The 24,551-nt window shown below is 40.3% G+C and overlaps 1 protein-coding gene and 1 long non-coding RNA gene across 2 annotated transcripts; one reads left to right on the forward strand and one right to left on the reverse strand.

The window, feature by feature from the left end:
• Positions 1 to 15,957: 15,957 nt before the first annotated feature.
• Positions 15,958 to 17,178, reverse strand: LOC133716689 (uncharacterized). The gene is made up of 2 exons (XM_062143366.1): positions 16,914 to 17,178; positions 15,958 to 16,865 (listed from the first exon to the last, which is right to left on the reverse strand). The coding sequence occupies exons 1-2, from the start codon at positions 17,176 to 17,178 to the stop codon at positions 15,958 to 15,960; spliced, it is 1,173 nt and encodes a 390-aa protein (XP_061999350.1).
• Positions 17,179 to 19,257: 2,079 nt separating this feature from the next.
• Positions 19,258 to 21,974, forward strand: LOC133717898 (uncharacterized). The gene is made up of 3 exons (XR_009850023.1): positions 19,258 to 19,702; positions 20,378 to 20,453; positions 21,388 to 21,974. It is a non-coding gene; the product is annotated as an uncharacterized LOC133717898 (long non-coding RNA).
• The last annotated feature ends 2,577 nt before the right edge of the window (positions 21,975 to 24,551 follow it).

The raw sequence follows: 24,551 nt of genomic DNA on the forward strand, positions 1-24,551 counted from the left end.
GCTATGGTGTTAGCTCGTGGAATCAAGACAGGGACATTTTATACGACCTTGAATATTGTTGCTATTGTTGAGAACAATGAAGGCACTGCGATCGTTGAGAAAAATGAAGATGCATACTTATGACATCGTAGACTTGGGCACATCAGTGAGAAAGGTATAGGTGTACTTCAGTCGAAAGGTAAACTACATGGTGTGAACTCAGTGAAGATTGGGCTTTGTGAAGACTGCATATTTGGGAAGCAAAAGGTTGTTAGTTTCTCAAAGGGTGGCAAGGCACCAAAAGATACAAAACTAGAGTTGGTTCATACTGACGTGTGGGGACCTGCACCGGAACTTTCGTTAGGTGGCTCAAAGCACTATGTGACTTATATTGATGACTCCACAAGGAAAGTATGGGTTTATTTCTTGAAAAATAAATGGGAAGTATTTGATACTTTCAAGAAGTGGAAGGCGATCGTAGAGAATGAGACCGGGTCAAAGATCAAATGTCTGAGGTCGGATAATGGAGGTGAATACTGTGGTAATGATTTCAAAGAGTATTGTGCAGAGAATGGGATTAGGATGGAGAAGACAATTCCCGGAACTCCACAGCAGAATGGAGTGGCTGAACGCATGAATAGGACTCTGAATGAGCGCGCAAGGAGTATGAGGATACACGCAGGATTGCCAGACATGTTTTGGGCTGATGCGGTTAATACTGTTGCTTATTTAATTAACCGTGGACCATCAGTACCATTGAATCATCTCCTACCTGAGGAAAAATGGATTGGAAAAGAGATAGGCCTATCGCATTTAAGAGTGTTTGGTTGCGTGGCATATGTTCACATTGAGTCCGGTGTGAGAAGCAAGTTGGATCCCAAGTCTCAAAAGTGCATATTCATAGGCTATGGCGGTGACGAGCTTGGCTATAGGTTTTGGGATATGCAGAATAAGAAAGTTGTAAGGAGCAGGAATGTCATCTTTAATGAAGAGGTGATGTACAAGAATAGGCAAGCAGCAGAGCCTAAAAGTCCTGTAAGAAAAGATCGGCAGTTTGCAAGGTTGGAAGAATTGTCCAATGAAGATGTGTCTAAGGGAAATCATGGGGAGGAACGACAACAACAAGAAGCTCCTGAGGTCGCACAACCTGAAGAACAAGTTCCTAGTGATGAGCCAGTGACACCTCCTTTTGTGCCAAGAGTATCGTCAAGAAGTACTAAAGGAATACCAGCTGATAAATACTCGCCTTGTGCTAACTATTTGTTGTTAACTGACTGTGGTGAACCCGTGAGTTATGGTGAGGCAATGCAACATAAAGATTCTGCTAAGTGGAAGGGTGTCATGCAAGATGAGATGGACTCTCTCATGTTCAACAATACTTGGGAGTTAGCTAAGTTACCAACAAGCAAGAAAGCACTGCATAACAAATGGATTTACAAGATTAAGCAAGAAGTTGATGGGAGCAAACGTTACAAGGCAAGGTTGGTTGTGAAAGGTTTTCAGCAAAGGGAGGGAATTGATTTTGATGAGATATTTTCGCCGGTTGTGAAACATACCACAATCCGAGTGGTGCTTGGTTTAGTGGAAGCTGAAGGTCTGTATTTGGAGCAGCTAGACGTCAAGACTGCTATTCTTCATGGTGATTTGAAGGAGGTCATATACATGAAGCAACCACTAGGTTTTATAGCACCTGGTAAGGAGGACTTGGTATGCAAACTGCAAAAGAGCCTATATGGCTTGAAACAAGCCCTAAGACAGTGGTATAAGAAGTTTAATGCTTTCATGTGTGGGAGTGGCTACACAAGATGTCATTCTTTTATAATTCTTTTATTGTATGTGGATGATATGTTGATAGCTGGGGAAGACTTCAATGAGATTGAGAAGTTGAAGAGAGAGATGTCAAACCAGTTCGCGATGAAGGATTTGGGTGAGGCGAAGAAAATCTTAGGTATAAAGATTATCCGTGAAAAAGTGGCTGGTACTCTGAAGCTTTCACAAGCGGAGTATGTTGAAAAGGTGCTTAAGCGATTCAATATGGATGAATCGAAGGCTGTAGGAACACCATTGGCGGCTCACTTTAAATTGTCCAAGGAACAATCACCCAAGAGCGAAAAAGAGAAAGAATATATGAAGAATGTACCTTATGCATCGGCAGTTGGATGCTTAATGTATGCTATGGTGTGTACTAGACCCGATATTGCTCATGCAGTTGGAGTTGTGAGTAGGTACACGAGTAATCCAGGAAAGCAACATTGGGAGGCTGTGAAGTGGATCATGAGGTATCTTCGGGGTACTACTGATATGTCTCTTTGTTTCAAGAGAGGTAGTGCTGAACTACAAGGATATGTTGATGCAGACTCGGCAGGAGATCATGATACTTGTCGGAGTACTACTGGTTATGTGTATACTGTGGGTGGTGCTGCCGTATCTTGGGTCTCAAATTTGCAAGGGCAAGTGGCCCTGTCTACAACGGAGTCCGAGTATGTAGCAGTCTCAGAGGCTGGTAAGGAGATGGTGTGGCTAAAGGGTCTGTTGGAGGAATTGGGTAAAAAGCAAGAGAATTGTGCATTGCATAGTGATAGTCAAAGTGCAATTCACTTGGCAAAGAACCCTGCTTTTCATTCAAGGACTAAACACATTCCTATGAAGTATCACTACATACGAGAACTCGTGGAGAATGAAGTGCTGCAATTGTTGAAGATTCAAGGAAGTGAGAATCCTGCTGATATGTTGACTAAGTCTGTGTCAATAAGTAAATTGAATCTGTGCTTGGCTTCAGTTGGTCTCCAAGTTTGAAGAAGGAGATGTTGGCTATGATAATGGGTTTTGTGTTGGCTATGATTGAAGAGTATTGAAGAATGTTAGCTACTAGCGTAATCGGCTCCAAGTGGAAGATTGTTAGGTGTGTGGATCCGATTCCACATAGGATAAGGATTTGTTAATCCTTGATCAAAGAGGAGTTTTGATTGTTTCCTACCTGCTTACATAATCCTACTTGGTAATGGTTTCTATGTCTATTGGGAATAGGTTTCCAATGTCTTATAGGGTCTAGTTAGATATCTATAAATAGGGGCATAGGTTGTAGTAGTAGATCAAGTCTTTGAAGCATTAAACAGAGAGAGCAAGTGAGGTCTTGAGAGTTGGTGAGAACTTCTTGTGAGAGATTCTTGTATTCTTGTTCGTGTATTCTTCTTCTTCTATAGTGAAACCCAAGCAGCCCGGGGACGTAGGCAAAGTTCTTTGCTAAACCTCGTTAACAAGTTCGTGTTTGTTTTCTCGATCGTTTATCTATATTGTTTTGCACTTATCTGCTTCCGCAAGAGGAATTTTAGGTCAAATTCCTAACAAAAACTACTTACGGGAAAGCCACCGTATGTCTTGTTCAAAAATCAATCTTTTGGTATTAGTTTTGCTTCAACGCTTCTTGGTTTTGTGTAATGAATAAAGAACTTGTACATTCAACTCTGTGATGAGTTATTCAACTTTGGTGTGTGTTGATACCGACCTCTTCTTGTTATTTATTTCTAAGATATTATAAAATTAGGAAATATTATTTGGTTTCGAGCTGTGTTTCACATCAATTTCGTCAGTGGAAATATTGGTTAATGAAGCAGGTTAGGTATTGACTTGACTTAACTTAATGGCCGGCTAGCCAAGTGATAATGTGGTGTTTGATTTAGGCCTCATCAAAAAGCCCGGCCCGGCCCGCCAAAAAGCCCGCCATAGGCCCGGCTCGGTGGGTAGAGGGCCGGGCTTGGTTTAGGGGTTTGAAACCTGGCCCGGCCCGCGAAAAGCCCGCTAAACCCGGCCCGTAAAAGCCCGTAAACTATTTTATATATATATATATATATATGTGTGTGTGTGTGTGTGTGTGTGTGTGTTTATATAGATATATATGTGTGTGACTGTGTGTGTTTATAGATATATATACATGTGTGTGTTTATTTATATATATATATATATATATATATATCCATATATATAGAAATATGTGTGTGTTTACATATATTTGTTTGTGTGTCTGCATGCATATTTCTATATATATATACAGTCCGGCTACGGTGCGGACGGTACGGATTTCCAGTTTTCCCCCACTTTCCGATCACATTTTCACATCTTAACCGTTCAGTTTTTAGGTCCTAATGTATAGATTACTTCTGCAAAATTTCAGCCAATTTGGTGATCGTTAAGTCATCAAAAACTGCAATTTACCATTATAAATACGAACGGTTCCGGTTCGACAGATTCAGTCCGTTCGTGTAAATTGCAGTTTTGGATGCCTTAACGATCACCAAATTGGCTGAAATTTTGTAGAGGTGATCTATACATTAGGACCTAAAAACTAAACGGTTAAGATGCAAAAATGTGGCCTGAAAGTGGTCGAAAACAGGAAATCCGTACCGAAATTTCAGTACGGACGTCCGCACCTGAGAAAAATCTTATATATATATATATATATATATATATATATATATATATATATATATATCCATATATATAGAAATATGTGTGTGTTTACATATATTTGTTTGTGTGCCTGCATGCATATATATATATATACAGTCCGGCTACACTAAGGATGTCCTTAGTTTTTCTTAGGTACGAATTTCCGGTTTTCACCCACTTTCCGATCAAATTTTCACATCTTAACCGTTCAGTTTTTAGGTCCTAATGTATAGATCACCTCTGCAAAATTTCAGCCAAATTGGTGATCATTAAGGCATCCAAAACTGCAAATTACAACAATGTAAACGAACGGTTCCGGTTTGACAGATTCGGTTCGTTCGTGTAAATTGCAGTTTTGGACGCCTTAACGATCACCAAATTGGCTGAAATTTTGCAGAGGTGATCCATACATTAGGACCTAAAAACTGAACGGTTAAGATGTGAAAATGTGATCGGAAAGTGGGTGAAAACAGTAAATCCGTTCCATAAGAAAAACTAAGGACATCCTTACCTGAGAAAAATCCTATATATATATATATATATAGATATAGATATAATATATGTACATATATATATAGATATATATGTGTGTGTGTTTACATATTCATATAGACACACACACACATATTTATCTTATGTCCATGTACATCCATCGATGTAATATTTACAAACGTGATGTAAAAAAATAAGTAAGTTTTGTGGTCATCACGCCATCGGTCAATCAAGAAAACATGCAAGCGATTACGGTTGACCAATCCGATCGGGTTCGAAACTATGGTGAAATTGACTAAATTTTTAACCACACTCATAATTTATTGTAATAATCACATCCAACGGTCGGTTTTCCCATTTTCTTTGAATTGGTAGAGGTTGCTTTTTGGAGTGTGTGATATATAAATATAGGTTTGTAAGAGTAACTAAGTTTGACCTAGTTGATCGAATTTGAAATGAGAACCAAATTGGCTGGAATTTTTACAACCACCATAAAATATTACAATCTCTCAATCAAACGGTTGGTTTTTCCAAATTCATTTTCCACTTCATGGTTCCTTTAGAATGAACCTCAACAATTTAAATGCAATATATAAGTCATACAACTTTAAGAAGCAAATTGGTATAGGTCAATGTATTTGTAATTAAAATTGAAATTTGTATCTTATATCTACGCACATCCATCGATGAAATATTTACAAACGTGATGTAAAAAAATAAGCAAGTTTTGCGGTCATCACGCCATCGGTCAACCAAGAAAACATGCAAGTGACTACAGTTGACCAATCCGATCGGGTTCGAAACTATGGTGAAATTGCCTAAATTTTTAACCACACTCATAATTTATTGTAATAATCACATCCAACGGTTGGTTTTCCCATTTTCTTTGAATTGATAGAGGTTACTCTTTGGAGTGTGATATATAAAGGGCAAATTACTGGTCACATCCTCATCTTTTTGGGATTCGACAGTTCAGTTCCTCGTATCGTAATTTTAACAAGTAACTCCTCAGACATTCAAATTTCACACAATTTGGTCCAAAATGACCATTTTACCCCTCACTTTTTTTTTTTTTTTAAATTCTTCTCTCTCTCTCTGTTTTTTTTTTTTTTTTTTTTTTTTTTCTGCTTCTCTGTCTCTCCTCTCTCTCTCGGCAACTCGCCTGAGCCTCATTTTTCGTCCCTCTCTCTTCTCCAATTCCACTTCGCCCCTCTCGCTCTCCCCCTCCAAAGTAGACCATGGATGAATGATCATGGAGCCGAGGATTTCAGGGCACATACCGACTAGGCGGCGGAACTCGGGGGTGGAGAAGCCCACTGAGGTGAGGAAATGGACGGTGGATTTGAGGTCAGGGAGGGAGGCGGAGACGATTGGAGGGAGCTATGCCTATGGGTGCCCAAATCAGATCTTGGCCTTGCCGGCCTCTGACTCGTGGGTTGCTGTCGGATGTCATGGAGGCTACGGGGCACATACCGACTAGGCGGCGAAACTCGGTGGAGAAGCCCACTAAGGTGAGGAAATGGACGGTGGATTTGAGGTTGGGGAGGGAGGCGGAGACGGTGGGAGGGCGCTATGGCCTATGGGTGCCCAAATCAGATCTTGGCCTCGCCGGCCTCGACTCGTGGGTTGCTGCCGGATGTCATGGAGGTTGCGTTGAACTCGTCGAAGGTCGGTGAGGTGAGTCCGTGGTGGTGGAGGTGAGTCACGGTGGTGACCGAAAGTGGGTGTCGGAGGAGAGAGAGAAACACAGATCTAGTTTCTCTCTCCTCCTCTAGATTTCATGTCTCTCTTCTGGTCCGGGTTTCGGAATCGTCGGAATCATATGCGCGTACGACGATGAAGACGAGGAGGACAGCGAGGCCGAGGCCTTGTGGTAGAAGTGAGAGTTGCTCCGGGCATTCAGAGAGGAGGATTCTCGTTCAGGGAGCGCAGCGAGGATTCCGAAGCTTTCCGGCTGGGAGAAGCCCTTGTGGTGGCGGCGAGGGGTTGAGGATGCGGTGGAGGGAGGGGTGGAGTGGTTGTGGTGGTGGTGATTGGATTTGGCGGTGATGTTAGAGAGTGACAGAGTGAGAGAGAAGCAGAAAAAAAAAACCAAAAAAAAAACGAGAGAAGAATTAAAAAAAAAAAGAAAAAAAAGTGAGGGGTAAAATGGTCATTTTGGACCAAATTGTGTGAAATTTGATTGTCTGAGGAGTTACTTGTTAAAATTACGATACGAGGGACTGAACTGTCGAATCACAAAAAGATGAGGATGTGACCAGTAATTTGTCCATATATAAATATAAGTTTATAAGAGTAACTATGTTTGACCTAGTTGATCGAATTCGAAACGAAAACCAAATTGGCTGGATTTTTTACAACCACCATAAAATATTACAATCTCTCCATCAAACGGTTGGTTTTTCCAAATTCATTTTCCACTTCATGTTTGCTTTAGAATGAACCTCAACAATTTAAATGCATTGTACCAAGTCATACAACTTTAAGAGGCAAATTGGTATAGGCCAATGTATTTGTAATTAAAATTGAATTTTTTTATCTTATGTCCACGCACATCCATCGATGAAATATTTACAAACGTGATGTAAAAAAATAAGCAAGTTTTGCGGTCATCACGCCACCAGTCAACCAAGAAAACATGCAAGTGACTACGGTTGACCAATCCGATCGGGTTCGAAACTACGGTGAAATTGACTAAATTTTTAACCACACGTATAATTTATTGTAATAATCACATCCAACGGTCAGTTTTCTCATTTTATTTGAATTGCTATATGTTGCTCTTTGGAGTGTATGATGTATAAATATAGATTTATAAAAATTAGTGTCTTTAAAAATTTATTTATCAATAAATTAGTATCTATATATAAATGTAGATTTTTTTTGGTACAATATAGATCTGTTATCTTTGGTTGTATTTGATCATTATCCAATGAATTTCCATTGCTTGATTAAAAAAAAAAAAATTTGTGTCTTTAAATATTTATTTATAAATAAAGCCCGCAAGGCCCGCTTTATATGGACGGGCTTGGATCCTTCGATTTTTAATAAAGCCCGGCCCGGCCCGGCCCGCCATTATTTAAAAATATAGCAAGGCCCGGCCCAAGCCCGCTATGAATGGGCCGGGCCCGGCCCGGCCCGTTGACGACCCCTAGTTTGATTCAAATGTGTAACTGTGGTTGAATAATGTAGTATGCAAGAATGTTCAAACTAAAATTAACCTGCAGGAGAATTATTCATAGAAAACTGCAGTCGTGACTCCCAATATTAATAAATCATTTAGTGAATAAATTATTAGCCAGTCATGCAATTATATATATATACAGGGCACCCTAACCTCGCTCTGGATAGGATATGTATATATATATATATATATATATATATATACGACCAAAAAGTGACCCTAAACCCTAACCTCGCTCTGAAATTTAAGAGCGAGGCCTCGCTCTGAAATTTAAGAGCGAGGCCTCGCTCTGGATAGGATCTGTATATATATATATATATATATATATATATATATATATAGAGAGAGAGAGAGAGAGAGAGAGAGAGAGAGAAGCCATAGGAGATTTCGCCGGACTCCGATCACCAGCTGCCGGATTCCCGCCACCGGTCACTAGAGTCCGGTCATCAGCAGCCGGATTTTGATCACCTGTCATGGCCACCACCCACCAGACTTCTCTAAAAACCTCGCCGGAGGTCGGCGGAGATCTCACAGGTTATGCCCCCCAATAGACGTCTAATTGGCCCCCAAATGAACTTTCAATCGTCGGAATGGGAACTAATCTCCCTAAATTTAGACAAATAAAACTTTAATTAAAGAAAAAAAAAATGAGGAGATTATATTAATTCAAAACGTCTATTGCCCCCCAATAGAACTTTCGGTTGCTAGAATAGAAACTAATCTCCATAAATTTAGACAAATAAAACTTTGATTAAAGAAAAAAAAAAAAAAGGAGATTACGTCAATTCAAAACGTCTATTGCCCCCTAATAGACTTGTATTTCCCCCTCATAAAACTTTTCTTTTTCTTTTTCTTTCCTTCTATGCCTTCTGTCCACAGTTTACAAAAAAAAATATAATAAAAATAAAACAAAAAATTTGGGCACCCAGAAAATGCTCTAGGCACCGAATCGGAGCAAACCCACCGTGGTGAACGATTCGTGGGACTCTCACGGCTTGCCGGCCGACATTGTGGTCCAGCTCAGCGGCTTCAAAAAGTACAAGGTCTCGCAGGTCTTGTTCTTCGACCGGAGGCGGTGAAGCACCATCATCACCGGTGTGTTTGAGTCAAGAACCCTTTAATTAGTTATCCACACCAATACGGTGTGTTTTTTCTTGTCTAATAGAAGAGAACTAATTATTACACATTATTGATTAAATTATGATGCATGCACAAACGTCTAGAATTAAAAAAACTAAAGAACTCCAGAACACTCCACTTAATTAAGTTCTTCCGAGTATAGCAGGCTCAAGTTAAATATTGATGGGTCTTTTCAACGAGATGGGGGTCGTGGTGGAATTGGTGTTATTGTAAGGGATTTTGCTGGCAAAGTTCATGCTACGTGGTCCAGGTCACTGGTCTTTGTTAGTTCTGCATTCCAGTGCGAGGCTGAGGCCTGCAGAGCGGCCTTGTTACTTGCAATACACCAAGGATGGAGAGAAATCGAAGTTGAAAGTGACTCGGCCATTCTAGTTAATGCGTTGAACTATCAAGGGGAGGATAACTCGGAGGTTAGTCGAATTATTGATGATTGCAAAGATTATATTAGTGCTTTTGATACTATTGTAATTCGACATATTTTTAGAGAAGCAAATAGTGTGACAGATAGATTAGCCCACTTTGCTAGTCTAGGTCATGTTGTTGACATTTCTTTAGAAGAGGCTCCTGCTTACCTACAGGATGTCCTCTATGAGGATTTTTGTAAAGCTTCTATGAGCGCTCGGGGTTCAGGTATTACGTCCCCCCCCCCTGATGCGTCAGTCTATAATAAATAATAATATGGGCGTGGGGCTGAGCCTCTGTTGAGAGAAAATATTGCACACAGTGAGCGAAAATGTCACCCAACATAATTTCACTCGTATTCATTTAGTGAATAGAGTTTTTATTATTTCGGGTTCGACCCATTCAAGACAGAATGTGTCTCTTAATTACAATCCCTTGTTACAGGGAAACACCCTTTGATTCCATTTATGAAGAAACCAATTGATGGGATGTGTGTTTGTTTGTTTTTGCGGCTGCACCCGGATATTTGAATGGGTTGCCTACGTACCCTTGGAGAGGGATCAAGCCACTCGTAGTTCAAGAGTTCCAATGAGTGGATGACTCATTGGAGGGCTTTGATTTTGGAATGAGAGTACGTAGTGTTTGGGACGAATTTGGTTTAAGTGGACCAGAGATTCGATTTTGTGTATAGGACGCGGTTGTATCTAGATTAGTTTGTTTCTAGATTGCCTACATACCCCTTTGCGGGATCAAACCACATGTAGTTCCGGCTTTTGAGATTTAAATGGGTAGATGACCCATTTATTTTGAATTTGTGTTTGGGAAAGTGTTTAACGCCCTTGAATTTGGTTTGGACTTTATTTGTGTGATTTGGGAATGAATTTGATTTTTCTGGTGTTGGGAGAATTTGACTGGAGTCAGTGATTCATTTGGGACTGGTTGAATTTGACTGGTGGAGTCAGGGATTCTGTTTGGAGTTGCGGTTGCATCTAGTGGGTCGCTAGACTGCCTACATACCCTGTGAAGGGATCAAACCACTGTAGTTCATTCAGTTCTGGTATTTCTGGTTTTGTACCGACTTTTGTGTTCGGCGGGTGTATGTATATTATTTTTCGAACCCGTCTAAAGAACACATTTTTTTTGTGGACACCCGATTTTCATGGAGCGTCCGTTGATTTGATTTGGGCACCCACAGTGTCGAGCTTTTAACAGGCCTTGAGACTTGAAACGGGATTTGGACTGCTCTGAAGTTTATTGAGTGTGATACTGGTTTGAAGTAGGCTCTGTAGTGCACCGAAACAACCCAAAAGCTTGCAAGGTATAGAGTGATATGGACACCCATTAATTTTACGTATGCACCCAACTTGAGCCCAATTTTCGTCTTCAACTAACAGAAACTCAAAGACCCGTAGTAGACATCCATTGGAATTGCACGAGTGCGGCACCACTTCAACTAGCCCCTTTTTTTTTATTTATGCCACCGATTCAATTGCATAGTTTGTCTCTTTTTCAAAGACCTGGACATTAGCTCTCTGTCATTTTGCCATTTAATCCCCATAAAGCTACAACTACAGCACCATGGTTTGACAATTATGCATAATTGCATAATGAGATTTTTGTCTTGTTGTGTGTTAATCACTTCACGAACTCATTACTTTGGCATGATGTCTTGTATTATTAAACTTGCATCGTTTCTTGGTCCTCGTTGCCTGACTCTTATTCAAAGCAACCTTGCAGCAAACTTTGACCATCATAGTTCTTTGATGCAGGCCTTGAACATTCCTCCACCTCCAAGTTTAACGTGGCAACTTGAGAGGTGACTTGCTGCCATTTTTTTTATTATTCATGCTTTGAACAGAGAGCAGAAGAGCCAAAAGAACTTCATTGTTGATCTTCTTGTCGCTTGAAGCTTCGACATATCTTCTGGGATTGCTCGAGCTTTTTCCATCCTTCGTGTCAACTGGACTACTCCATTCGCAGAAGTTTGTGAGCATTGATATTCACTGCCTCCATGTTGTGAAATTTTAATTAAAACTCGCAAGCGCACGAATCGTCGTTAGTATAGTGTGCAAGTACGAGGTCGTTCCAACTGAGGATTGATAATCAATTTAAATACTAACCTAATTAATCCAAACACAAAAACACAAACAATTAAGATAAAGAAAGTATTGATTTTTGGGTTTTCTAATAAAGGAATAATGTGAAAATTAAAGAAACAAACAAATAATGATAAAACCTAGGGTTTCGAAATCAACCACTAACAATCCTATTTATGTTTTGATGCAATATTAACAGATTCTTTTATTTATTTTGATGACAATTCTCGTATCTAAGTCCAGGTACGGCACTTAGACCATAGTTTTCCTTAAGTGTATGATTCTCTCCAGGTACGGCAGAGGTCGTATATCCTAACATGCAGTTTATCCTGCAGGTACGGCATAAATTTAACACATAGGACTCATTACGTACTAGAAAACAAGAGAATCATGCAAACCATTACTTCAGGTACGACAATAATGTAATTCACAACTCTTAATCACAAGAAGCTAATTTGAATTATATTGCAGGTACGCCTCAAATTCATCTTCTAATTACTAGATGCAAAGCCCTAAGGTGATCAATCAAAGAACTTAAACATAAAGCATCAATTCAAATAGTGACTAAGAATTCATCATAAAGAAACTATAAATCCATCAATAAATCATCAAAGTACATAAACAATCATGATAGGGCATCATCTTAACCCTAGAAAAAGGTTTAGCAAAATATAACTAAATAAAATATAGGAAAAACATAAAAAGAATGGAAAGGAAAATATGGGGAAGATGGATGAGTCGTCTCTGCTCCTTAGGCGTCTACATTGTGCTCCCGAGACTCTCTTCTCATGTAAATTTGTGCTCCCTTATATAGGGAAGATTTCTGCTCATCTTTGGCTTCATGTTTCCTTGTAAGACTTGGATTTAGATTCCTTTCTTCATTTGGAATGGGAAAAGCTTGAAATATCTCTTGTAGAAGTAGGAATAAGTTCATCATTGAATCCTCATCTGAATTAACTTCCTTGAAACATTAGGATTGATGCTCTTGTGCCACAGAACTTGAGTTCTCCACTAATGGTTGTAAATTCCCGAGCAGATTTCCTGTCCGACCTATCTTCACTCAAATAATCATAACTTGCTCTAGAAGAATCGAAATCGAGATCCGTAAAATTCTACAGAAAGTTGACATCCGTAGATTTCCAATGATATAAGGCTCATTGTCTGATTCGATCTGAGTAACTCCCAGTAATTCGAGGAAGTTGGATGTTCTGCACAGACAGATTCTGGGACCTGGGCGTCTTTCAATCCTAGTTAGCTCATTTTAGCTTCTTTTCTTCTCTTTATGAGACAAACCTACAAAAACACTATAACAACATAAATGACTCGAAATAAGGAGGACTAAGCATAAATACTAAGATTAAGAGGCAAAGAAATATAGGAAAATATGAGCACATCACTCCACCGCTTAAGCACCTCTGCGACTATTTGGGTTTGATGATGACCAGGGGTGCTTCATTTTGTGCAGGTGCCAGGGAACCCACATCCTTGCTCCATTTTGTTGCTGCCGTGTAGTGATCGAAGGTGAGCCGAGTCAAATACTTCTTTGATAACGACCAAACTGTGGCTTTAATTAATGACTGTGTTCTTTCAGCTTTCCGTGGCTTTGTCGATCACTGCCTATGCTTGGCTTTCATTGGTGATCACGTTGCTTGTGGGGATTCATGTGTTTTGACGCAGCAATTATTCTCCAGGAGAGCACTATCATTTGTTGACGCAGCAGTCTTTCACCAGGAGAGCACCATCATTTGTTGAAGCAGCAGTCCTTCACTAGGAGAGCACCACCATCAGTCCTTCACCAGGAGAGCACCATCATTTGTTGACGTAGCGGTCCTTCACCAGGAGAGCACCGCATGGGAATGGTGTTGTGGTTTTGATGCGTGCCAGAGAGACTATTGTGGGCAGCAGCTTGACTTCTCCGTGATTGCCGATGTGGCAATCGCCTTGGTCACCAGCAGGAGATTATGAGGACGAGAGCAACAACAGACACTCCAGAGAGATCTTGGCCATGCTTCATGGATTATGTATTTGTGGCGACGTTCAAGATGATATTAACGTCTGCACCATGAAACAGAAAGCTCAGTAATTTCAGGTGATAACTATAATTATATACCTGTGATTTATGAAGCGTCTTCTACTGCAACGCAGTTCCCCGTCTGGCTTCTCTTAGAAAGCTTTAAGGAATGCTGTAGAGCTTCGATGCTGTGTGAACTCTCTCCTTTCTTTTCTCCTCTCTCTTGTGTGCCTCCGTGTTGCTAGCTTTTGCTTTTAATGTTGCCGAGCTTTTACCTCCTCTTTTTGTTCTGCTCCTAGCCTCTCTGCCTTTTTTTCTTCCTCTGCTCTCCGGTCTTAATTTCTCCCCTTTTTTTTTCTCCCATCGGTGTGGTAGCTCCTTTTATAGGAGAGTAATGGATGAGGTAGATTTGAGGATGACTTCAGTTTGAATTTGAAATGATCAGTTTGACCAAGTTTGTAGGTGTTCGGTGCATTCTCACAAAGCTGCTGGGATTTGAATTGATGATAGCTTGGCTTTGATCTTATCATAATTGAAAAGTCCAACTAAACATTTTGGACGTTGATTTGCATGCATGACTCCTTTTTCCAACAATCATCCACTTATTTTGCTGCAACTGATGATTTTGAATTTGAAATGTACTGCAAATATCTAGTTAGCTATCTTCACTCCAATTTGAAAGATAAGGCCGTGCTACATTCATTTGTTGTTCTGTTGGAGATAAGGATGGAACTAAAAGCCATCATATTAATTTGAACTGGCTCTGTATTTCGACCTCCAATACTCCATCTTTTGGACAAACATGTGAGTTTGTTATGCTATTTCCTCCCAACAAGCGACACGTCGTATTTTCTAAATAAAGGCCTTTATTGAATTTGTGATTTTTTTTTTTTTATTTCAACAGTTGCCCCCTCAAGCGTCGTGCGTGGAATAGCTTTGCGCGTACGAGGCTTGACAACTTTCTTTTTGGCGAAGGCGAGCTTGTGCTTGCACAAAATTGCATTCAGACTTCACTGCAATTCATGCATTTTTCCTTTTCGCCATTTGTAGTTTATACTCATACACGGAGTTCTTCAAATATGCAAGGGCTGGTGCCATATGATCGCAACCTGCTGGTGAAAAGAACGTGTTTTTTTTTTTTTTTTTGATGATTTTGTGGCTGTATCTAGAGTTTGAGACTAGACTGCCTACGTACCCGTTGAAGGGATCAAGCCATACGTAGTTCCCATGAAGGAATTTTTTTGATTGGTAAATGAAGCATCCGTTGTACCTTCGTAGCTTTCATGCTATTTGCAGGTATTAAACTATGTGCTCTTGAAGAGATTTTTCCTTTCTACCCGGATCAGCCCAGAAGGGATTGCACCTCACCAGGATTTTTCTCGAGGAGATTTCCTCTCACTCGAATCTTTCTCGAAGAGCTTTCTCCTTACTTACATCAAGCTCGAGGAGATTTCTACTCACTCGGATCTTTACCAAGGAGATTCCTCCTCATTTAAATCGACCTCGAGAAGATTTCCCCTCACTCGGATTTGTTTCGAGGAGATTTCTCCTCACTTGGATCATCTTGGAGAAGATTTCTCCTCACTCGGATCTCCCTCGAGAAGATTTCTCCTCAAAGAGTTTCTTTGACTTGTATTCCTTCCAGGAGCTTCGATGACAAGCTGCATCATTTTGTCATATGCACATGTTAATTAGGCTTTCATGCTTGGCCAGCAACACCCACTGCTTCATTTATCAGATTTTCTCTTTCTTCCTGATTGATTCAGGAATAGAGATATATTTTTTGATTGGGTGGCTGCATCTAGTTTTTGAGGCTAGACTGCCTACGTACCCCTTTTGAGGGATCAAGCCGTCGTAGTTCTGGGGCTTTGTGCTCTAACTTTTGCCTGGACCGCCCTTTCCGATTTTCAATTCAGCGAGCTTTTTTTTTTTTTTTTTTTTTTTTTGAGCCTTAACTTTTGCTTGAACTACCCTTTGTGGGGGTTTTTGTTCAACAGGCCTTTATAATAATAATTTTTTTTTCCGTTCCATTTTTGCCTGGACCGCCCTTTCGGGTTTTCAATCCAGCGAGCTTCTTTTTTTTTTTTTTTTTTTTTGAAGCACCTTTTGAGAGACAGATAAGATCGCAGACAAATTTCGATTTTACTTTGCTGACGATGTCTCCACCTCAATTTCCTTGTTGTTTACCATTTCCATGATTATGTTCTTCAAACGAAGCAATCCTTCGTTGGATGACTAACAATTCGATGGTACTGGCAATATCTGGGGTCGTTGGTCTTGTTGACTTCGCTCTGTCGTTTTGGTTCAGGAGGCTCGATAACTCGTGCTTTGTTGAGCTCACTGAAAATTTGTTCGACATCATCATCATCGAAAGAGTATTTGACTTCTTTCCTTTCTTTGAGAGTGAACTTTCTAGACCCTTCTTTTCCTTTGCATTTGTTCGACTTGGTGTCAGTTTCAACAAAGGTTGCCAGTGACTCATCTGTATTGTCGACTCTATGGTCTTTAAAGGATGCCCTCTGTGTCATAATCTTCTTACGGGCAACTTGTCTTTCGACATTGCTAGCTTTTGAGACTAGCGCTTCGAATGTTTGAGGTTCTGCGGTGCTGACAAAAGTTGCTATATGTGGCAAGAGATTGTTTGAGCACATTTGTACAGCCGAAAGCTCCGTTAATTTTTCCGAGCATTGAAGGTTTAAGCTCCTCCATCTGGATATGAATTCATTGGTGCTTTCATCAGATTCCTGTTTAGTGTCAGCCAAGTCGATAATCGAGACTTTGTTTTTGGAGCTGACAAATTGTGCCAGAAATGCTCTTTGCATATCGTCCCATGTGAGGATAGAACCTGGTTGTAATTGACTATACCAAGTAAAAGCTGCTCCTTTTAGAGACTGAACAAATTGCCTTACCAACAGTGCATCTAACTGCGATGTTTCCCCGCATGCTGAGAAGAAATGAGCCAAATGTTCATGCGGAGAGCCATCTACTCCATCGAACTTGTCAAAAGTTGGCTTCTGATAGCCCTTGGGGAATGGTAATGCATCATAATGAGCAGGGTAGGGTTTCAAGTACCCAGAGAACTGTGGATTTGAGGATGTGTATACTTCACGGATTCCTTATGCAATTAGTGTCTTTATGTCTTCAAGACTTGTGATTGCGGAACCATGTCCTCTGATGTTCTTTTCACGATCACCCTTTTCATGATCACTCTTTTCATCACTTTTATGATCGCTTATGTTGGCCATAGCAGCTAATTGAGAAGTCAGTGCTGCTATTTGAGCATCTTTTTCAGCTAGCATTCTCTTCATTTCTTCTAGCTGCTCTTCTATTGTTGATGCGTTTGTGACCATAACTGATATAGTCTCAGGCTTTGTGCCGTCATTTGTCTCAAATAATGCTTGAGTATGTTGACTAACAATAGGGACCATATATGGTCTTGATTCTGTTGAAGGGTCCGGGAAGGCCCCCTGTGGTACATTAGCTTGAAATGCCCTTTGGAATGCCCCCACTGGTATATTGGTGATCACGTTGCTTGTGGGGATTCATGTGTTTTGACGCAGCAATTATTCTCCAGGAGAGCACCATCATTTGTTGACGCAGCAGTCTTTCACCAGGAGAGCACCATCATTTGTTGAAGCAGCAGTCCTTCACTAGGAGAGCACCACCATCAGTCCTTCACCAGGAGAGCACCATCATTTGTTGACGTAGCGGTCCTTCACCAGGAGAGCACCGCATGGGAATGGTGTTGTGGTTTTGATGCGTGCCAGAGAGACTATTGTGGGCAGCAGCTTGACTTCTCCGTGATTGCCGATGTGGCAATCGCCTTGGTCACCAGCAGGAGATTATGAGGACGAGAGCAACAACAGACACTCCAGAGAGATCTTGGCCATGCTTCATGGATTATGTATTTGTGGCGACGTTCAAGATGATATTAACGTCTGCACCATGAAACAGAAAGCTCAGTAATTTCAGGTGATAACTATAATTATATACCTGTGATTTATGAAGCGTCTTCTACTGCAACGCAGTTCCCCGTCTGGCTTCTCTTAGAAAGCTTTAAGGAATGCTGTAGAGCTTCGATGCTGTGTGAACTCTCTCCTTTCTTTTCTCCTCTCTCTTGTGTGCCTCCGTGTTGCTAGCTTTTGCTTTTAATGTTGCCGAGCTTTTACCTCCTCTTTTTGTTCTGCTCCTAGCCTCTCTGCCTTTTTTTCTTCCTCTGCTCTCCGGTCTTAATTTCTCCCCTTTTTTTTTCTCCCATCGGTGTGGTAGCTCCTTTTATAGGAGAGTAATGGATGAGGTAGATTTGAGGATGACTTCAGTTTGAATTTGAAATGATCAGTTTGACCAAGTTTGTAGGTGTTCGGTGCATTCTCACAAAGCTGCTGGGATTTGAATTGATGATAGCTTGGCTTTGATCTTATCATAATTGAAAAGTCCAACTAAACATTTTGGACGTTGATTTGCATGCATGACTCCTTTTTCCAACAATCATCCACTTATTTTGCTGCAACTGATGATTTTGAATTTGAAATGTACTGCAAATATCTAGTTAGCTATCTTCACTCCAATTTGAAAGATAAGGCCGTGCTACATTCATTTGTTGTTCTGTTGGAGATAAGGATGGAACTAAAAGCCATCATATTAATTTGAACTGGCTCTGTATTTCGACCTCCAATACTCCATCTTTTGGACAAACATGTGAGTTTGTTATGCTATTTCCTCCCAACAAGCGATACGTCGTATTTTCTAAATAAAGGCCTTTATTGAATTTGTGATTTTTTTTTTTATTTCAACAGCCTCCCAGCTTAACTGGGTTCCAAACCCCATTTCAAAAAAAAAAAAAAAAGTTCTTCCGAGTATAGTGCAAATAATTTATTAAGATCGAGAAAGTTTCTAGCACTGATAAGAGGGATGATTGATTAACACATTCAAAAAGGAAACATATGGGGATGCAAAACCAAACTCAGCAAGTAAAAGAAATTACAAAAATTATTTCAAAAAAAAGAAATTACAAAAATAAAGTGTAATACCCGAAAAATTCAAGTTAATTTCCGATGACGTTTTGGAAATGATTTCGTGGTCGTGGACACGAGTACGAAGCTTAGAGGAGTGTGGAATTAGTTCGTGATTTTATTTTGAAAACTGAACGTTTTAGGGGGGTCAAAGGAGTTGACTTTTTATACATTGGGAAATTGGGAAAACTTCCTTCATGAAAGTTGTAGAGCGCGTCGATACGAGTTCGTGGACATATGGAACGTAATATTCGGAGTTCGTATGAATAAGTTACGAATATTTGAAAATTGGGATTTTCTATAAATATGAAAAAAAATCCGAATATTGCAAATGAGGACAGAATTTCTGGAACTCCAGAAATTTCTCCCCATTTCTCTCCCGAGCCCAGCCGCGACCCCCTCCCTTCGTCACCTTCGTTCTTCCTCATCCGGCCACCGATTGATGTGAAACAAAGTGGGTTTTTCTGGTCTCGACCCCCTTTACGAGTTTGTAGAAGAAATCGAAGTGCAATACGACCTGTATGAGGCTCTACAAGGTCGAGAAGAGAGCCTCGTCGGAGACGAAATCGCTCTTCCCCACTTTTTCTGGGCTCTACTTTGTCTGGCCATATCTTCCTCTACAGGCCTCCGATCGACCTGATTCCAAAAGCAATTTTTCTCACCGTGAAGTTTTCTACAACTTTCCAGAAGACATCGACTTGAGATAACCATCGTGGTGGCCGCTAGAAGACCGAGAAGCCGCACAGCCGAGCTGGAAATCGTCTTCCTTCGCCACCTTGGTTCTCCCAGCTCCGGCCACTATAGCTCGAGTTCTTTGAGGGCTTTTCTAGCCCAGAGGAAGTAGAAGCTATCCCCAAGAAGGCTTGCAGCGATTTGATCCGGGGTGATCGAATTTTGAAGATTGGGAAACTAGGGTTCTTCGGGTTTCAAAACTTGCGAGGTAAAATTCTACTTTTTGGCTTATAATCTGACTTTGGTGTAGTTATGAAAAGTGAAATTGGAGTTGAGTTGAAGGACTTTGATGTTGGGAGTTTTGTCTAATTTTGACTTTGGATGGGTGGCGGTGCCGCCACTGTGATGGTGGTTTCCGGCGACCTCCGGACACCCCAAGGACAGTTTCTGTCCATTTTTGTGTTCTACGTGTCGATACGATCGTTTGCATATATAATTCATAATTTTTGGATATCGTATGATGAAGTTATGAATTTTTAAGTTTCGATCGATTTCGATCGTTAGATTTGTGATATGTGAAGTTAGGACCGTCAGATGGACTTGTAGTTTTGATACGATGATCTTATGACTGTCCCAGTGGCTTTGTGTGGTCATGGGCGAAGATCCGACCGTTGGATCTTCGTATAAATGCAAAACGGTGATTAGGGAGGCGATTCGTGAGAATCCGTCCGTCGGATTTTTGTATAAATTTGTGAAGATGTTAGTAAGGACGATTCAGGAAGATCTGACCGTTGGATCTTCGTGATGATTTTTGGGGGGTGATCCTAAAGGCGATCCGTGAGGATCCGACCGTTGGATCATCATTTAATTTCGATCCGACCGTTGGATTGTCGTTTGAGTATGTTTTTGAGCTATTGGCTAAGTTAAGGTCATGTGTGATTAGGTGATTGACGGTCTCCCTTGGGTGAACGATTTCGGTGTGTATTGTGTTGAATTGAAGACGCAGCGGGAATATCGAGGTGAGTAAATCGCACATGGTTCATTCACGAACCGAAATTCGGTGATTTTATTTAATTGAGAAATTGTGGAAATTGTTTTATGAAAATAAATATTTGTTTTAAATTATATGGACTTGATCGACTACGGTCCATAGGTAAGTAAAATGTATTTAAACTATAAAAATGAATTTCTAGATTTTATTGCATGTGAACTATAGTTGGTATTAGTGGTCACTCTTGTGTGGGTGACTACGTATATATATATTTACGTGGAATATATATTGGATGGTGTAATTTACTGAGTTATATTTTGAGCATTACCCTTTGGAATATGTGATTTATCTTAGATGTTGTGTTGTCTATGATAATGGGTAATTGAGTAAAGTGCGATAGTTGAGTCGTTGAGATGAATTAAATGAGGAGTCGAGTGAATTGAGAAAAGCAGTCATTCGTAAGGTGAACCTTGGCCCAGGTGACACTTTACGATACAGTTAGAGCTCTAGTCTGTCTGCCATCATACTGCTTGGGGGATAAACGAGTTATCATATGCCCTTGGGTATGACATGACATACTGAATGGGGTGATTAATATAATTAATCATAAGCCTGTAAGTATGATATACTGAATGGGGTGATTAATCTAATTAATCATAAGCCTGTAAGTATAATATACTGCATGGGATGATTTATATAAATAAATCATAAGCCTGTGAGTATATATTGAGTAAACAGTTGTTTGTTTTTGAGTAGTCATGTTGAGATGTGAGTTGATTGATGCTTGAAGTGACATTGTACACTTCAATTATTATGCAAAGAAAATACTTGAGTTAAATTTATGCATGAGTTGATTTGGTTACTTTAAATCGTGCAATCCTTTCATTTACTCATACGAGCTTTGCAAAAAGCTTACCGGGTTTGTATTGTTGCAATCCCGGTACACTATTCAAACGGTGTAGCGGGTAATCCTGCAGGTCAGGAGAATCAGGGCGGTGATCGAGCGGGTTAGAGTATTTGTTATAGTTTTACAGCATTTGTAATAGTGAGGTGAGTTAAGCTCATTGAGCCTTACAATTTGATTTGGTGAGAGTGTGTTGTAATAATTAACTTGAGGATTTGATTTATTGTAATATTGAGAGGTGTGAAGTGTGGTTGTTTGTGAGAAAAAAATTCAGGACGTTTATTCTATTAAGTTGTATAATTCATGTTTCGGATTTTAATTGTATTTAAAATTCGGGGCGTGACAGTTTGGTATCAGAGCGTAAGGTACATATTTGGTGATAATCAGTACTCCCCGAGTGATGGCCCGTCTGCAGCGGATCCCCATCATATACTCTTCGGTACTGGTATAATCATTGGGTATGTCTTAGTATGGGGTCTAGACAGCGTGTATGTCAGTAGGACGGTAGAGTTGTCTTCTAAGTTCGTATTAGAATAAGTTTAGTTTCCGCAGGTTGTAATCTTCGAGGAATAGAGACCTCTAGATTTAACTCTGATGAGTCGGTGAGATTTGTTTTATGGAAGTGAGGTCCTTTTGGATGTTGAAGTGTTGGTTGAAGGCATAATGTTGACCTATGCACGTACCTAGTGTGGATACGAGTATGAATTGATATAAATTTTGCCTTCTTAAGTTGGACGTACAGATGTTTGGATGGGACGTACGTATCAGGGATTAGATATCCTGTTTTGTAATGGGATGTGCTTGTGGAGTTTGTGAGTAAGGTTGAGGTTAGGGAAGAAATTATTGTGGTTAATTCTTCCTTGTGATTGTAAGTTGTTAAGCAGGGTTTAAGGTGCGAGACCAGAGTTTTATTTTGTACTCAATGGTTAGAGATGAACGACCATTGTTTTGGGTTGTCGTTGAGTACTATAATTCCTTCAGAATCAGGATTGTTGGTAGAATTGAAATTAGTAGTAGTTTTGGTGATTCTGAATTTGAATTGAGTTCGCGAGATGTGTCTTATATATGTGGTTGATGTTGCTAGCATCATTTTGGAACGATACTTTACGATTCACAAAGAAAACTGGATTTGAAATTTATTCATTTGAACATCATGGGTTGATGACCTGACCGTGACTTGTGAACCTAGTTTTGTTCAAGTGAAGGGAATTGAATTTTTGTGGCCTTTGTGTGGTGAACTAGTTTTCTTAAGTTTTGGATCGTAATATGGAGATGGACTGAAGTGAATTTGAAGTCGTGTGGTGTTTTAAGTTTACGTAGGCGGGACACTTAATGTTTTGCAATGGAGTTGATTTTGGTCAGTAAATAATTGGGAGAGTTAGAATCAACTCTTTGTAAAATGATATTGGACGATAGTGTGCGCCTTTGGTGGCTGATTTTAGATGAAGTGGTTAAACACAAATTTGAGTATTGATTTTAGTGACTTTGTTAGGTATCCATAGTGGTTCAAGTGAATTACTATGTGATATGGAGTGTGATTCGATTTCTGAATCGCTAAATGTTAAGGATTGAATTGTGGTGAGTTTTTGTTGAAGCAATTGATAGATGGAATTATCGAGATTCTATAAGAGTTGTAAGAGTAACTCTAAAGATGTGGGTTTTTCCTAGCTAACTCAGGATGTGTTTAGCTTTATAAATCCCTAATCCTATCGATGAAATTGTTGTGTTTGGTTTGACTCAGAGGATACTAGCTAGACCTCGATGCGACTTAATTGATTGTTGGATTCTTTTTGAGTGATTGTTTTTATTGCATCATTATGAAAGATGTGTGCAGTAGAGTTGTTTATGGTTTTGAAAATAGTATTGGGTGACCAAGGTTCGATCCTTGGTGTTGTTGTTGGTTAAACAAAAAGAAAAGAAAACATGCACACCATCTTATTGATTTTACATTACAAAAAAAAAAAAAAAAAAAAAAAAGGAAAACGCGGACCATGCTATACTAAGCCTAGTCAGCAGCTCCGGATGGATTGAGGCTGAGCTCAAGAGAAACGTTTGAGCCACTGTGGTAACCGCCTGAGCCACCAGAATAGTAACCAAACGCGCTACCTTCCTCGGAAGTAGCCTTCAGGTTACCAAAGACGTCCTCGCCGTGCACGGGGAACAGAGGAAGAGTTTGAACCTCCTGGTGATCTCCTCCTCGTTGTTGCAGGGATGTTTGTCCTCCTGTTGTGCCAAAAGAGTTGTACTGGTATTAGTGTTGAAGTGTGAGGAAGAATATGAAACAAAATTTAAATCAAGAAATCCTTCATTACCAGTAGAATAGGTGGAACCAAAGTTGAGATCAATGGATCTACCATCATCAGTAGAACTAGTGGACCCAAAATTGATGTCAATGGATCCACCAGCTGGCCCAAAATTGATGTCGATGGATCCACCAGCACCAGTAGAACCAGTGGACCCAAAATTGAGATCAATGGATCCACCAGTACCAAGAGAACTAGTTCCCATGGGCACTGGAGCAGCCTGATTACACCTATTCATCTGCTTCTCTCGAGCCCTGACGTTCTGGAACCAAAAGTAAATGTTCTTACCCTCAACATGTCCATACTGGTTCAGCTGGAGGCAGATCTCGTGAATGTGCTCTGAAGTTGGGCACTTAAATCCCTTGACGTAGTAAAGATCCTTGAGGATTCTTATTTGTTCTGGAGTAGGAATCCACCTGGTACGGCTTCGCCAGAAATCCATGTTGGCACTACTTCCAGCTGCTTGGGTGTTTCCTCCCTCCTCTGTTGGTTGCTGTTGTTGTGGTTCCATTTGTTGCGGGGTTTGGAGCTCCATTAGTTGCAGAGTTCGTGGCTCTTGGGTCATGGAGTGAGAGGATGTGAAAATCGAGGAATACATGGTTTAGTGTTTGAGGGAGATTTTGTTAGAAGGATTGGAGTTGTTGAACTGGTGATTGGAGATCTGAGATTCTCAGAGGAAAGATGAGATCGAATCTTCAAATGGAAGAAAAGATCTGAGAAAGAAGGATTGAAGATTTGGAGGAAAAGATTGAAGATCTGAGAGTGAAAAACTGGGGATTTGAGAAGAGAAAGGCTGAAGAGTTGAGAGAGAAAGGCTTGAGCTCGGAAGAAAATTTCTTTTCCTTTGGAGTGAACAGTCGCGTCTCCAGAATGCACCTATTTATAGAACAAGGTGAGCAGATCTCCACCGTTGGATGAA

This window comes from Rosa rugosa, chromosome 6, assembly GCF_958449725.1.
Source record: "Rosa rugosa chromosome 6, drRosRugo1.1, whole genome shotgun sequence".
NCBI lineage: Eukaryota > Viridiplantae > Streptophyta > Magnoliopsida > Rosales > Rosaceae > Rosa > Rosa rugosa.

Coding starts and splice junctions, on each gene's coding strand:
- LOC133716689 (XM_062143366.1), bottom strand. CDS start 17,178: ATGGTCCCTATTGTTAGTCAACATACTCAAGCATTATTTGAGACAAAT. Junction 16,866..16,913: donor AAAGAACATCAGAGGACATG/GTTCCGCAATCA, acceptor TAATTGCATAAG/GAATCCGTGAAGTATACACA.